A 15,664-nucleotide genomic window follows, 5' to 3' on the forward strand; every position below is an offset into this window, starting at 1 on the left:
AAAAAAATATTATTTTTCTATTATGTTTTTTCCCCCAGACATAATCTTTTAACATTATGATTCGAAAAAATCTAGTAATTATATGGTTATTTAAAAAAATGAATGAATATTCTATAAGTATTTTTTAAAGCAATTACGTTATTTTAATATTTGTTTTCCCCTGACATTATTCTTTTAAAATGGTGATTTTAAATGAAACCTAATTAAATAATTACTATTAATAAAATTTCAGCTTTTTTTTGTAAAAAAATATATTCCATGAATATTCTGACTTATCTTCAACCCGATAATGTTAGCTTTTTTGTGACATTTTTATTTTAACATTTTTTATTCTTGAAAAAAAATTATTCCGGTGACATTACAACTTTTTCTGATGTATTTTTTTTATTTATTTTAATTTTCAATATGACCCCAAAACATGCTTTGTCATTGGAACTCAACATCGCTCGCTCAATTGCAATACAATAAAAGCACATACATATTGTTCTATTAATACCTCTATGACCAAAAAGAGGTCTCTCCGGGATTGTGCAAGTGTACCTAATGAAGTGGCCGGTGCGCTGGCTCATGTTGTCATACATAATTACCTGGGGGGGTCATCTATACTAACCGACGTCAATGTGACGACACACATGACCAATGGCATCATTTTGTGTGCACGGGCCCTTTAAATTGGACCTGGAAAAAGAGCTCGAGGTTGAGGGAGTGACTGCATGCTGTCTATACCGCAGATGTGGTCAGACATGCTGCTTCCATCCATACATCCTCTCCTCCACCACCACCACCACCCACCCATCCATCCTTTGATCCCCAGACTCGTACGCGCCTGCGTGATTCCCGCGTGGCCGTGGACGCGCTGACATGCTGCGGGGAGCTTCGCGTCAGAGCACACCGAGCCGAGGATGAAAATGCTCCGATTCCGCAGTCCCAGCATCCGCTCCTTGGACCAGGAGATCCTGTGCACCATCCGCCTGCTGGACGACTCCGAGATCTCCTGCAGCATCCAGGTACAAGTCATCCATCATGTGCTACTATGCTTTTTACATAACGTGTCTCCGCTTGGAGGGAGAGATGCCGCACTAAGCCTCTGTGGAAAATGGCATAAAGAGAGGGCGCAGAGCATGTGGTTTGCAGCATAGTGTGTGTGCACATGCTTGTGTGTGTATGTGTGCAAAGAACACAATGCAGAGAAGTTAGGGAGGAAGTTTCCCTCAGAGCGCAGGGAAGGATGGAGCTCCATGGGTGTGGTGGAAGTGATGATAGTGGTGGCTTGTTACCCCGGAGTGCAATCAGTCAAAATAACTTCTTATTTCAGTAGAAATGAGCGTTGATGTTGTTTTTGGATGCACTCAGACGATGGCTTGTTATTATACGGATTGCAATCAGTCCAAATGAGGTGAAATTAGCTTTTATGTTGTTTTTGGGCATCAAACATGCATTCAGGTGACAGCTTGTTATTATTATAAACTACAATCAGCCCAAATAAGTTCAAATTCAAACAGAAATTACATTTTACGTTGTTTTTGGATGTAAAAAAAATACACAAAAATGAGTCAAAATAAGGACAAATGAGCATTTATGTTGTTTTTGGAAATAAAAAATGCACTCAGGTGATGGCTTGTTATTAATTTTATGGATTGCAATCAGTCAAAATTAATCAAAATTTGCTTTTACGTTGTTTTTGGACGTCAAACATGCATTCAGGTGACAGCTTGTTATTATTATGAACTACAACAGGACCAAATACATTCAAATTCAAGAAGAAATGACATTTTATGTTGTTTTAGGGTGTAAAAAATCCACCAAAATCAGTCAGAATAAGCAAAAATGTGCTCTTGTGTTGTTTTTGGATGTCAAAAAATGCACTCAGGTGATGGTTTGTTATTATTTTATGGATTGCGATCAGTCAAAATGAGTCGAAATTTGCTTTTACGTTGTTTTTGGACATCGAAACAGGCATTCAGGTGCCAGCTTGTTATTATTATGAACTGCAATCAGTCCGAATAAATTCAAATTCAAGCAGAAATTATATTTGATGTTGTTTTTGGATGTAAAAAATGCATTCAAGATGAGTCAAAATAAGCATAAATGAGCTTTTATGTTGTTTTTGGACATAAAAAATGCGCTCAGGTGATGGCTTGTTATTATTATATGAACTGCAATCAGTCAAAATGAATTCAAATTCAAGTAGAAATTATATTTGATGTTGTTTATGGATGTAAGAAATGCATTTAAAATCGTTCAAAATAAGCAGAAATGAGCGTTTAGGTTGTTTTTGGACATACAAAATGCACTCAGGTTTGACTTGTTATTATGAACAGTAATCATTCAAGCTGTAGCTCGGTTTTCAAGTATAATGAGCATAAATGAGCTTTTTTGTTGTGTAAAAAAAACAACCCAAAAAACAATGCAGTGAGGTTCCAACGAAAGGAACACGGAGCTAGCAGGAGAGAGGCGTAAACTGTTGACATTATTTGACTAATTCAATTAACACAGTAAGCTCACTAAGTGCAGAACTAGATTAGATTGGTCCCGTGAGGCTTGTCTCTGGTTTCTGCTGGCTTCCTAGGGGTTGATTACGCCCCTACATTGGTGCTTTTGCACAAACCTTGTACTTTTTAAAGCCCCCTTAAGCAACCTGACGTGCAGCCAACTGGACAGGAATTCAAATGCAAGAAGTGAGTGGAAGCATCCACCGGAGACAGATGTAATATTTCAGCTTGTTTGGCTGCAGAAAAAAAGGAAAAGTTTGTATTTTTTTGCATGTAAAAATAAATAAGAGCCTCACTGGTGACTGTGGTGTGCTCTGAGCTGCAGCAGATGCTAAAGTACAAACTTGAAAATGCTTCATGTTAGCACACGGCCATTAAAATACAGCAAAATCTCATTTGTTCAGATTTTGAACTCATTTTTCACAAAAGAAAATAAAATAAAATGCACCCCGTGACCCTAGTGAGGACAAGCGGTAGAAAATGGATGGATGGATAAAATGTAATAACTCAAAAAAGAAAGCAGCACAAACTTAAATTTATTTGCACAAAACAGCGCAAACGAATGAGAGTATTTTGGCTTACTTTGGAGTGAATGGGGGCCTGGGTGAACGTAGGTTGACCTTTGTAGTACGTTTAAAAACTAATAATTAAAAAACTAACACCGATGCAGAGTCCACATCAGTGCAGACGCCGCACCAATTCTCCTGTCGATCCCGCGTTCCATCCATCCCTCGCTCGTGAACAAGACCCCGAGGTACTTGAACTCCTCCATTTGGGGCAGGATCTCACCCCTGACCCAGAGACGGCACTCCACCCTTTTCTGAGCGAGGACCGTGGACTCGGACTTCACACTCGGCTGCGAACCGATCCAGTGAGAGTTGAAGGTCACGGCTCGATAAAGCCAGCAGGACCACACCATCTGCAAAAAGCAGAGACCCAATCCTGCAGCCACCAAACCAGAACCCCTCAACACCCTGGCTGCGCCTAGAAATTCTGTCCAGAAAAGTAATGAACAGAATGGGCCAGAAAAGGCAGCCCTGGTCCAACTTATTGCCGGCTATGCGAACCAAACTCTGACACCGGTCATGCAGGGAATGAACAGCCTGAACATGGCTGCTGTATAAATGCTATATCGATATGTGGTGACAGTGACTGACCTCACTGACCCTAACAATACATCGACTGAACACATGTCTGTGTCTTCTTCCTGTGATAGCACACACGCATGTGCATGCTGGAGCCTCTCAGTACTCAGCGGTACGAAAACATGAAGTAAAGCTTGAAGTGTGAATCAGTGCACAATAGAATGGAAATGGACGTTTATATACTTCTAGCTGACTGCCCTTTTCCAGAGCTTTTTTTTTTTTTTTTTTTAAATAGCTTTGTGTTTCCGAGTGCTGTGCTTATGTGCTCCGTTGTGCATATTTCATGACCTCCTCTTGCTACACGTCCACAACAGCACTTCTCCTGTTTCCTTCCACCTTTTTCTTCTTCTTTGTGGGCACCGTGTGCCATAATGTGGGTCATGACTCTTTTTGCTGTTGTCAATAGATTAAAAGCCCCTTATTATACAATTTTTCACTCACTTTAAATACCGTCATATATATCATATATATGTATAAGTCGCACCCACTTAATTTAGAGGGAAAAAATAATTTGTTCTTATATAAGCTGCACCGGCGTATGAGCCGCACGCATTCACGTCATAAAGTGGCAAATTGTGGCGTGCACAAGTCCGTGAGGACCAGTCAGGAGCTAATCATGAGCTATGAATAAACTCACAACGAGCTTGTCAACTGCTGGAGGTCATTACTCAGTGTAACAGTCTGACTCGCGGTGTCATCTTCCAAACAACATTAAACTTATCACACAGCGACTACACTCTATAAACGTTATACCTCAGAAATATAGAAACATGTCAAATGAGATATTTAATGCACAGAAAGACGTTACACAGAAAGATTTTTTACAACTTTTCATACAACACAGCACATCAGTTGGGTGAAACTAACTAACTCTCATGACGGTCTAATCCCAGCTCATGGTTCCTACTCGTGGGTGAACAATCCAACATTTGGTGAATCTCCATCAGAATTGAACAGCATCTCTCTCTCTTTCGGTGAGCTGTTTCCTTCCATGGCAGTAGTCCTACGCGAAGCAGCCATGTTTCCTTGTCTTGACACCCAACTCCATCCATCCATCCATCCATCCATCCATCCATCCATCCATCCATCCATCCATCCATCTTCTATGCCACTTATCCTTAAATCCATTGCCTTAACTTGAAAGCGGCATCATGTCCATTTCTTTGTGTGTTTTGTATGATGGAAGCTTGCCATTGCGAATGTGCACACCAGTACGTGGCGGTATGCTCCTAAACATTAGTTGCGACCCGCCATAAACAAGAAGAGGAAGAAGAACGTCAGCGGATATGATGTGTAGTACGCCTGTGGCGTTAAGTGCGTAAGGTGTACGTAGGGTCACTTGTGAAATTGAGATGGATGGACACTTTATTCATCGCCAAGACAACAACACGGCATTTTATGTTTAGTTTTATATTTTATATGTACGGTATATTTAATTTATCTGTGTTTCTCTTTCATTACGTCAGCGGATATGACGTGTCCGCCTGTGGCGCTACGTACGTTGCCGTGCATAAGGTTTACGTGGGGTCACTTGTGAAGTTGCTGGACATGACCCATTATTTCTGCTGGATTTATCCTGTGGACTTGGTGAGAACCACGACACAGTGGCATCTTTGTGGCTGCCTTTGAGTCATCATAGCGCGTGGATCCCTGCGTGGATTCACCTGGATCCAGGTGCGCCTCCGCTTTTATATGTTACATTTCCTTTTGTTTTCATTCGTCATAACAGGCTTTGCAATCTTGGTGCAATCTCTTATAGTGTTTATTGAATAATTCCAAATCAACAATGTTTTACATTTGGTTATAGTATAAACTGTGATTGGTGTTGCTCACTCAAGTGTGTGCAACGACAGCGACAGCAGGGTGAGCAACCGCCGAGAATGGTGGCTTATCGGCACGTTTTTGGTTGTCCTGAACATTTTTTTGCCTTTATGATGGACTATCTAAGTAATAGCGTTTTCCGAATGACATATTTAAACAATGTTCTGAAGTGTAGGAGATGTCACGAGATTAGAACATGACCACACCAAGCACCGTGGGAAATGCAGTTTTTAGCCACAGATCAGCCGCATCGGTGTATAAGCCGCAGGGTTCAAAGTTTGAGAAAACATAGCGGCTTATACACCGGTAAGCATCAAAGGTGCCACAATAGTGTATTGGAAGTGTGTTGTCCAAAATCTAGCTTTGTTGCTGGAATTTACAGAGTTTAAAAGTACTTTAGTAAGCCCGACTGGGAACACACTGTTTTTTTATTGTCCAAAAACAAACAAGATATAATCTGGAAAAAAAATAATGTACTGTGTTTTTCCATGCTTGTCTCCGACAGAGTGTGTGTTTCCAAGAAGCGTTATTGTGCACTTTATCCACTTTTTACATACTGGATACACTCTAACGCTGTACTTCCAGCACGTCCAACGTAATAGATGCCATGTATCACACACAGCAACATAATGGGCAACATCATGTACTGTCCATATGGTTAGAAAAACAAAATGATCACACTTACAGCTCCCACGTCTGTAGCTGACTGATGGATATTTTAAGATCTGTAGCGAAGCCTGAGTTTTAAAATGTTTACATTTTTTTTACAAGGCCGTTTTAAAAGGCTTAAAATACAGTAAGGCTTAACTTCAATAAGAAAAACTTGAAATGTTGAATAGTTATGAGAAATCACTAATACTGGGATTTGACTGATGAATATTTTAAGATGTGCAGCGAAGCCTTTTTTTCTTCATTCAAAAAGACGATTTTACATGATTTTATTTAATCTTAAATTTTCCTGTGAAATGCAGGGGTGTAAATAAAATAGAAATAATAGAAATAGAAATAAAGTAAAGCAAAAATAAACCACTCTTCAGGTTTTCTTTAAACGAAGGATGAAGGTTAATTTGTTTCTTCTTTACCAAAGATTTTTTTTAGACGCTGACTTTATGTATTTTGCGTTTCAGTCTTGTGAACAATTTTTTTTAAATGTCAAATTATGATGAAAATTTCACTGAATTAAAAATGTAATTAAGAATATTCAGTTTCTTAAAATACGGCGTTTTAAAATTGATAACATTTCAGTGTAAAAAAATTCAGTGCACATAATTTCAATATTTCAAAACACACACACACACACACACTTCCGGGATTTGTAAGACCTAAGTCACGTGACTGTGGACTTTATACCTGATGGGCTGGCTCTGAGATGATTGATTCTGTCTTACTTTCCCGTATATGTGAATTTGGCAACTTCTACTGTAATTTATTTGCACTCAATTTTTTTGCACTTAATTTTTATAAACTGAATTTTAAAACACCGTATTTTTAACAGACTCAATTTCAAAACCTGCACATGCATTTTGTTTACAAATTTGTATTCAATTACATTTTTAGCATAAAACCATGTAAAAAAAAATCAGTTCACAAAAATCGAAGGCAAAATAATTCAGCGTCTAGAAAATACTTTTGGTGATTTGGTTAAAAATGAACCTTAATATTGAAAGTTTGGACACCTCTGTTGTCATGCAGTTTGAATCAAATGTCAAGTCTGCAGTTTATTTAACTAAGAAAGCATCCAAATGGGATATGTCCTGCGTTGTGGCAGTCATGGAATGCAGCATGAGTGTGTGTAAGAAGCTAATGTAAAGTCAGACATGCTGCAGGAATGATAAGTACAGATCAACACAAACGCGACCTCCTCCACCCTCCAGGCTGCGTGTGCTTCCCCTTCACCATCCGTCCTCCGTTTCCTTCATTGCTCCATCCATCTCTTCCTCCTCATTTTCACGTTGCTTCACCTTTGAACAACTTTTCTCACATTCTCTCTCGTCTACAGTACATGCTGCTATCTGCCCTCGCCGCTCTGTGACACATCATGTATAATTAAGAAAGATCGGTGTTCCTCGTGCGGCTGACACCCGTCAGCTGTCGGCGATGCCCTGCGTGTGTGGATGTTATATGAAAGGCACAGATGACCACACTCTATCCCATAAGGCAGGGGTGTCTAAACTTTTTACAGCAAAGGCCCTTGTGACAGAGGTGAAAAGGCCTATTATTAGTATTAACTTCAGTCTTTTTTCCGCATTTTTGCTGTTGTTTTTTATTTTCCAAGTGTTTCAACTTTGTTCTTATCATTTTTTTCTGATAATATCTTGACTCTAAAGAAGGAGGCAGGTGCAGACAGGAATGGTCGGCTCTTTGATGGTGTCAAATGACTATCGTTAGGATACAATGGAGTGGGGCCTCTGCCCGCCAACGATGGCCGTTTGGGTGGTGTCACCTTCGTTAGCATCCCATTCAGATGTAATGATGGTCATGGACAGGTCTTTGTTTGGACCTGCCTCCTCCTTTAGAGGATAAATAGATTGGATATTGCACCAGGCTCTCAGACTAGAGCTGTCCTATCTAGTCTGACTGGTGTGTGTCCCACCTAGTCTTTGAGCATGAACTAGACTAGAACTGTCCTATCTAGTAGGACAGGTGTGTGTCCCACCTAGTCTTTGAGCATGAACTAGACTAGAGCTGTCCTATCAAGTCTGACTGGTGTTTGTCCCACCTAGTCTTTGAGCAGGAACTAGACTAGAGCTGTCCTATCTAGTAGGACTGGTGTGTGTCCCACCTAGTCCTTGAGCATCAAGTAGACTAGAGCTGTCCTATCTAGCCTGACTGGTGTGTGTCCCACCTAGTTTTTGAGCATGAACTAGACTAGAGCTGTCCTATCAAGTCTGCCTGGTGTGTGTCCCACCTAGTTTTTGAGCATGAACTAGATTAGAGCTGTCCTATCTAGTAGGACTGGTGTGTGTCCCACCTAGTCTTTGAGCATGAACTAGACTAGAGCTGTCCTATCTAGTACGACTGGTGTTTGTCCCACCTAGTCTTTGAGCAGGAACTAGACTAGAGCTGTCCTATCTAGTAGGACTGGTGTGTGTCCCACCTAGTCTTTGAGCAGGAACTAGACTAGAGCTGTCCTATCTAGTAGGACTGGTGTGTGTCCCACCTAGTCTTTGAGCATGAGCTGATGAAGCCTGCTTGGATGAGAGGCAGAGCGTCTTCTAAGACAACCTGAACAGTCCACCTGTGATGGATTGAATGCCCTGAGAATGCAATGACCTGGATGAATGACAACATGCACAGGCATCAAAGCGCATCCTTTCCTTTTTCAGTATGTGGCCCTTGCTGGAAAAAGTTTGGACACCCCTGATGTACAGCATGGCAACCCTTAGAATGTCACCCAATCAATACACAATTGGTCTCATTACAGCAAACTAATATTGGACTTTGGTGTCTGTCCTTTTTTGTATTTGTGGCTTTTGTGACTGATGATTTGTGAGCGTGTGCGGCCGTGTCACAAAGATCTCCTGTATACTGTAGCTCAGAAAGCCACGCTGTTCTCGTAACATGTTTTGAGCAAGTTAAAAATAGTCATGCCGTTTCTATTCCCGTCTTGCCGACTCGCCGGCGTCTCCTTGATGCTCATCAATTAAAGAGTCGTAATCTATTTTCTGACTTTTACTCGCCACCGAGAGGAAGCAGAAAGATTATATTGCATTATACAGCGCAGCACATGGGGATGAGAAATGGCTTCGAAAGACGAGATACGTGCTGTAAATGGTTCGTTGGAGGAATAAAAGCAGCTCCTATGCACGTTAAAACAAACGAAAGGAAATCTGACTACCGCAGAGGAAGGTGGAGGTATGTATGCTATGGCGTGGCCGGTGGCTGACGAATGGAAACAACCAAAAAATGGTTCAATCAGTCAAAGCAAGAGGCACATGATTGGCACTAAAAATTAATCCTGCGCTTGATTGATATTCAGGCCTCTTTCCTGGCCATGCTGTGTATTTCTTTTATGAAAGGTGGCAGCTGTCACAAATAACTGGCGAGCGTACTGTGGGCTATTTCGAGCACTTCTGTCTGTTTCTGTGATGCAAGTTGGCGATTATCATGAATAACTGGCAGGAGGAACGACCGTATTCAGTGTAACACTAACAGTAGGCTTTGTGGGTTATTTTGAGTCATTTGGGTTATTTGTATTATGGTGGGAGTTATCGTTAGTAACTGGCAGGAGGAGCGATTGCATTAATTATATGACACATATGCTGCCCCTTTGTGAGTGAATGTACCGGGGGCTTTGACTTAGTGCCTTATCTGTAGTTGTCGTACTTATCTATATTGTGCAAGGTGGCGGTTCTCATTAACTTATCCAAAACCAAAGACGTATTTATACGTTTTTATAAAGCCCAACGCCTGATCCCAACAACGTATTTATACGTCTTTTACGTTTTTTTTTGCACGAGAGGCAAAAAGAGGCGATGATGCAACTCCCCACTAATGCGTTTCACTTCAGACCAATTTTAAGGTGGCAGAAGTGCATTCGGTAAGAACTCGGCAGAGATCATGTGGAGGGGAAAAACACACGACAGGAAGGAAGAAGTGAGGGAGCTTGGAGAAGTGTAACGTGCAGAAGGTTCCGTGTTGTGGGGAAATTTCAACGCATGCACACGCGCACACACACGAGCACGCGTGCACACACATAGTGCAGTTCCAAATGTGAAAGTTTTAAATACTTCATGGTGTTATATTTGTAAATAAATTGTTATTTTGATGTAAAACAACCCTTTTTTGTGTTGTTTATGTTGGTATAGTTGTTTACATATTTGAGCTGTCACAAAAGCGAAAAAATAGTGTCAAAGTGAAAGTTATGCTTGCACAAAAAGCTGCTTTTCTCCCTTTTCTAGTCAGGAACCAATATTTTCCTGAAACTTACCGATGTTCTACTGCTGATTACTAAAGAACGGAAAAAGGTTGAAACTAACTTATTTTTTTCTGATGAAAGACGGGAGTCTAATCTTTCTTTTGGTGGGTTCCATGTTTATATAGCCGTAGAACACAATATGCTGTGTGCCTTGAAAGATCAGTCAAAATCATGTAAAAATGTGTAAAAATGTGTAAAATGGCCGCTAATGAAGGGGTTGTCTTTCGAAAAACGGCTGGGATTGAATGAGTTAATAACTGGCGGGAGGAGCAACTGCATAAATTACCGGCATATGGCTTGTCTATGCTGTACACGGGCGTGTGATCCTGCAAGAGCGAGCATACCGTGAGCTTTCATTTCAGGTATTATTTCAAGCCTTTCTGCCTGTTTCTGTTATGTAAGGTGGTGCCTATCACTGATAACTGGCAAGAGGAGCAACTGCATGAATCATATGACACATACGTTGTGGGCTTTGTGCCTTGCTAATAATCATTCTATGTGTTTTGGTTATTCAAGGTGCCAGTTATTAATAACTGGCAGGAGGAGCGATCGCATGAATGAATGCGCATCTGCTCGTGCATGAACAATCTGTCCCATCTCTTTCAGGCATGCCGAGGCTTGGGAAGTGTATCGCACGGTCCAGTATGGATCCGAGCAGTCACACTCGTCAAACGAACCAGACTTTAGATGTCAGTCGTGCACAAGCTCACCTGGTGTGCATGGCCGAAGGACACAAGTCAGTCTCGGTGACTCGTCACACTCAAAGGCCCTGACACCTATCATTGCTGCTTTCGTATTATGCAAGAGTAATAACTTTCGTGCACACGAAGGGTCCCTTTTTCCTGTTTAATGGATTCTTTGTCTTCCACAAGCATCCTGTGGTGTGAAGATAAGAGCGCTGACAATAGCGGTGATGCTGCTACAATCTCCATCACTATTCTCTCTCTATCGTGGTCAGCAAAAGGGATGTCTCTCCATTAGAATCAAAACTGGTCCTGCCCCATAAATTGATAATTTATGGCTCCAACTCTGAGCTTATTAGCCTGTGTGCCCAGCCATGAACTCACTCACTTTGTGTGTGCATGCATTTTATGCCCTTGCGTGTGTGTATGTGTGTGTGTGTGTGCGTCCCTGCAGTATTTCAAGTGATGATGAGGTAATTTACCTCTCCCATTCAGGGACAAGGTCATAGCGCAGTCACAGCATCACGTGACAAAGAAAAGCCCCGAGAAAGAGCCGAGAGATGCAATATAGTCGATGTTGGACCCACCATCACTTCTTAATGACTGCTGACAGGAAAGCACTTTCTAAGGCTCAACAAGATACATGACTGGCACATTCAGCCCGCTGCATGAAAAAATTCCCTTCAGAATAAAAGTGCAAGGTTATTTTTGTGTTTTTTCTTGGGTCGCAAACCACCAGTTGAGAATCCCTGCTTTAGAGTACCCGGTCATGCGGTTGCTCATCGGTCGAGCAGATTCGTTCATTGTACCATTTGAGGATACGCGGCTAGAAATGACAAAAATAAGCACACATGCTAACGTTAGCTGTACCTGTGCTTTCGCTTTAGGTGCTTCAGTGTTACACGCCACAGTTCTCGCTTTGCTGCACGGCTGGATAAACTCTGTCTCCTTACCGTGACCAACAACCACGTTAAGAATTGTTCGTGTCTTATTCTGGCCGATGTGTTTAGTGACTATTTTACCGGCCGCTGCAAAGTGAGGCTAGTAGGGCTGAGCTGGTACTATGCAGTCGAAAAGTGTCAATAGGCTCAGTCAGAGGTGTCCAAAGTGTGCGTCCCATTTGCGTCCCATGGCTGTTTTTTTATTGGCCCGTGGCACATTCTAATGCTTTATTTAACAAGAAAGTTAAAAGGAAAGAAAATGTCACAAGTGGGAGTCGCCACTTGTAAAAAGGGGCGGAACCCAACGCAAGGAGTCAGACCAAAAATAGAAACAAAAGGTATTTAATAACATAAAGTGTCCCGAGCGGGAAAAGTACAACACAAGGGAAAGTCACAAACCAAAAGTAGAAAAACACAAAACGCTGCCAGCAGAAGGCTGACAGGAATAACTAGAATACAACTAAGAAATACTGCAGGCAAACCTGAGCTGGAACAATAACTAGTGTAACAGGAAATAGTACTAAGCAGAGGGACAAGGGTGAGCCAGAAAGCGGGGAACAGGTAAGGAGCCGGACGAAGCGGAACAGGTAGCAAGGAGTACAATCTGGCACTGGTCCTGAGTTGCTGCTGAGTATAAGAAGGTAGTCTGATGAGATTGCCTGCAGGTGTGTGCTGGGGACTCCACCCACACCGGCTGAAGCTGCACAGAAAGCATACACACAGCAGGCGGCAGCAGAGCGACAAACACCATCGTAACAGAAAACCTGCAAAAATGGAAAAATCAGCAGTAATTTTACAAGAATAAAATCAAAATATTAAGGAAAAAGTCATAATTTTACGAGAATAACGCTGTAATATTATGGAAAAAAACCCCACAATTTTGGTAACATAAAGTTTAAATATTAAAGTCATCGAGCCTTAATATGAGAAACAAACAAAAAAAGGTTTTAAAATTAGGTTGGGGGAAAAGTTATAATATGATGGGTATAAGGTCAAAATATTCTGGGAATAAAGTCATAATATTACAAGAAGAAAGATGAAATAGTTGGAAAATAAACAACAACAGCAATGGAAAAAAACAGCTTTCATATTATGAGAAAAAATAACATCATTTTAGTTGGATAAAGTTGAAATATTAAATAAAAAATACTTTTTTTTTTAGTTGGAATATGAGAAACAAACAAAAAAAGTTGTAAATTAGGTGGGGGAAAGTTACGTTTCAACAATAAGGTTGAAATATTTAGGGAATAAAGTCAGAATTTTGCGAGAAGAAAATTTACAACAAGAAAATTGAAATAGTTAACAAAAATGAAAAAAACAGCTGTAATTGTACGAGGAAAAAGTCAGAATATTGAGACAAAAAGACATCATTTTATGAGAATAACGTCGTAATATTATGAGGAAAAATAACATCATTTTAGTTGCATAAAGTTTAAATATTAAAGAAAAAAGACATTTTCTTTAGTCGTAATATGAGAAACAAGCAAAAAATGTTGTAAATTAGGTTGGGGGAAAAGTTATAATATGATGGCAATAAGGTCAAAATATTCTGGGAATAAAGTCATAATCTTATGAGAAGAAAATTTGAAAGTAATTTTACAAGAATAAAGTCAAAATACTAGGAGAGAAAAAAAAAGTGGCAATTTTGCAAGAATAACCTCGGAATATTATGCGGTAAAATGATGTCATTTAGCAGCATCGAGTTGAAATATTAAAGACAGAATGTTTTTTTTGTAAGTTGTAATATTATGGCAAGCAAAACAAACTAAAGTTGTTCTTTTTGGGGAATTAGGTTGTCGAAAAGTTATAATATTATGGGATTGAAGTCATATTACAAGAAGAAAACTTACAAGAAAAAAAAAGTTTTTGGAAAATAAAAAAAAAACATCAGCAAACATGAAAATTCTTGCTAATAATACTCTTTCTCGCCCATTTCAGATACAGTTGTTTCTTGAAATATATATAACAAAATATCAATGTGGCCTTCACTGGAAAAAGTTTGGACACCCCTTTGGCAAACTCTATTTCCTGTATAATTGGCACCGTAAGCTGTGATGACCTCAAGTGTTCTCTTTTAATCACGGTAGAAACCTGCATCAGCTGGGCTAAAAGTCCAGCAGAGACCATCCCACAAGCACATTCTTAAAACTGTTAAATGGCGTCATGATGCCGGGAGAGGTTGTGATGGACTGGCCTCCTTCGTATGGATAGAATACATCCCCGTCTTGAAGTGTTTTGATCCGCTGCTTGGCTCCCCCAGTCTTCGAAGCGTAGCCTCAGAGGATGATTTGCATCCCGACTCCTCCACCGGAGACACTTTTTGGCCTCCAGATTTTTTTTTTTCCAGCAGTCTAATCTTTTGCAATGGCCCAAACACCAATGACCTACTTACTTAAGACTTCACAAACTCTAGCTGTGCACTCGTATAATATTTCATAAATGTAGAAAAATATGATTTGCCATGCTGAACTTTGGAGTGATGTGACAAAAACATTCGATTCGGGTTCGAATCTCCGCCTGGACATTTCTGGGTGGAGTTTGCATGTTCTCCCCGTGCGTGCGTGGCTTTTCTCCGGGTACTCCGGTTTCCTCCCACATTCCCAAAACATGCATGTTGGGTTAATTGGCGACTCTAAATTGTCCATAAATGTGAGTGTGAATGCTTGTTTGTCTATACGTGCCCTGCCATTGGCCCCGCCTCTCGCCCAAAGTCAGCTGGGATAGGCTCCGACATACCCCTCCCGCTTCTGGCTACACATCAGCTGCCAGGCCGCTGCGGTTCCTCGAACTGCAGGGTGGGCCGAGGGTCAAACAGGGCCCAGGGCAGATCATCTTTGACATTTTTGTGGACAATTTTACTTAATAATAACGTTTAATAATATAATATAAGAACGCTGGTGTCGGCTGTGAACCTGCACGAGATGTTCAGTGGGCAAAACGCATGCCTGTTGGTCGCGCTCTGGGAGCCGAGGGCACTGATATGATAATCCATTTTTTTCAAAATGTTCTCGTGATCGACCGGCAAAGTCTCGCAGATCAACTAGTACTTCACGATCGACGGGTCGGCGACCCCTGATGTAGAACGTTATGTTGCGTGTGGTGTCCATTTTGGCTCGTCAAGTTAGCAAATATGGTTCCCCGTGCTATAAAGAGCTAAACTTGTTATTCGACAAAGTATATTTATTATATAAAAAGTAGATTGGAAGAAAATACGTCCATGAATCACCCTGTTTTTGTCACAATGTTTTTTTAAATGGGAAAAAACGCTGCCTTTTATTGTGAGTCAATGCAGTAATATTAGACATGTAAGTTATGATAATGTATGGTATGCTGTAGCATACGAGAAAATAGGCAGGGACAACCTGCTGACTTTTGAAGCGCCAACATTATTGATTGGTCTGTGATGCATTCTGTTCAAGTTGCAGCACGGACCCAACTGCTGATTAGGCTTCGGTTCAGAATGCTTGTCCGTCTTAAAAAGAGGAGAGCAGTACACCAACACAGCTTAAACACTCCATCTGAAGAGCAAACAACAAACGTTGCCTCTTAAATCTACATTTACTTGAAAAGCGGCAGCAGCGCAGGCGTGGAATTGCACTATTTCCCAATTTCCCGCTGTCCTTCTTCATTTATGCAGGGATTGAACATTTCAGCTTTATACGTT

General features: G+C 40.8%; 2 protein-coding genes across 5 annotated transcripts in view; both read left to right on the forward strand.

The window, feature by feature from the left end:
- The window catches only part of LOC129180209 (kinesin-like protein KIF27), a 33,249-nt gene extending 32,352 nt beyond the window's left edge, over positions 1–897 (forward strand). For both annotated transcript variants that reach the window (XR_008570112.1, XR_008570113.1), the window contains one exon: positions 815–897. The gene's annotated coding sequence lies outside the window, so the exon portion shown is untranslated. The remainder of the gene's footprint in view (positions 1–814) is intronic.
- Positions 653–15,664, forward strand: part of frmd3 (FERM domain containing 3) — a 65,857-nt gene continuing 50,845 nt past the window's right edge. For all 3 annotated transcript variants that reach the window (XM_054774432.1, XM_054774433.1, XM_054774434.1), the window contains exon 1: positions 653–1,007. In XM_054774432.1, the coding sequence (XP_054630407.1) occupies positions 903–1,007 (105 nt within the window). In that variant the 5' untranslated portion in view covers positions 653–902. The remainder of the gene's footprint in view (positions 1,008–15,664) is intronic.

This window comes from Dunckerocampus dactyliophorus, chromosome 4, assembly GCF_027744805.1.
Source record: "Dunckerocampus dactyliophorus isolate RoL2022-P2 chromosome 4, RoL_Ddac_1.1, whole genome shotgun sequence".
NCBI lineage: Eukaryota > Metazoa > Chordata > Actinopteri > Syngnathiformes > Syngnathidae > Dunckerocampus > Dunckerocampus dactyliophorus.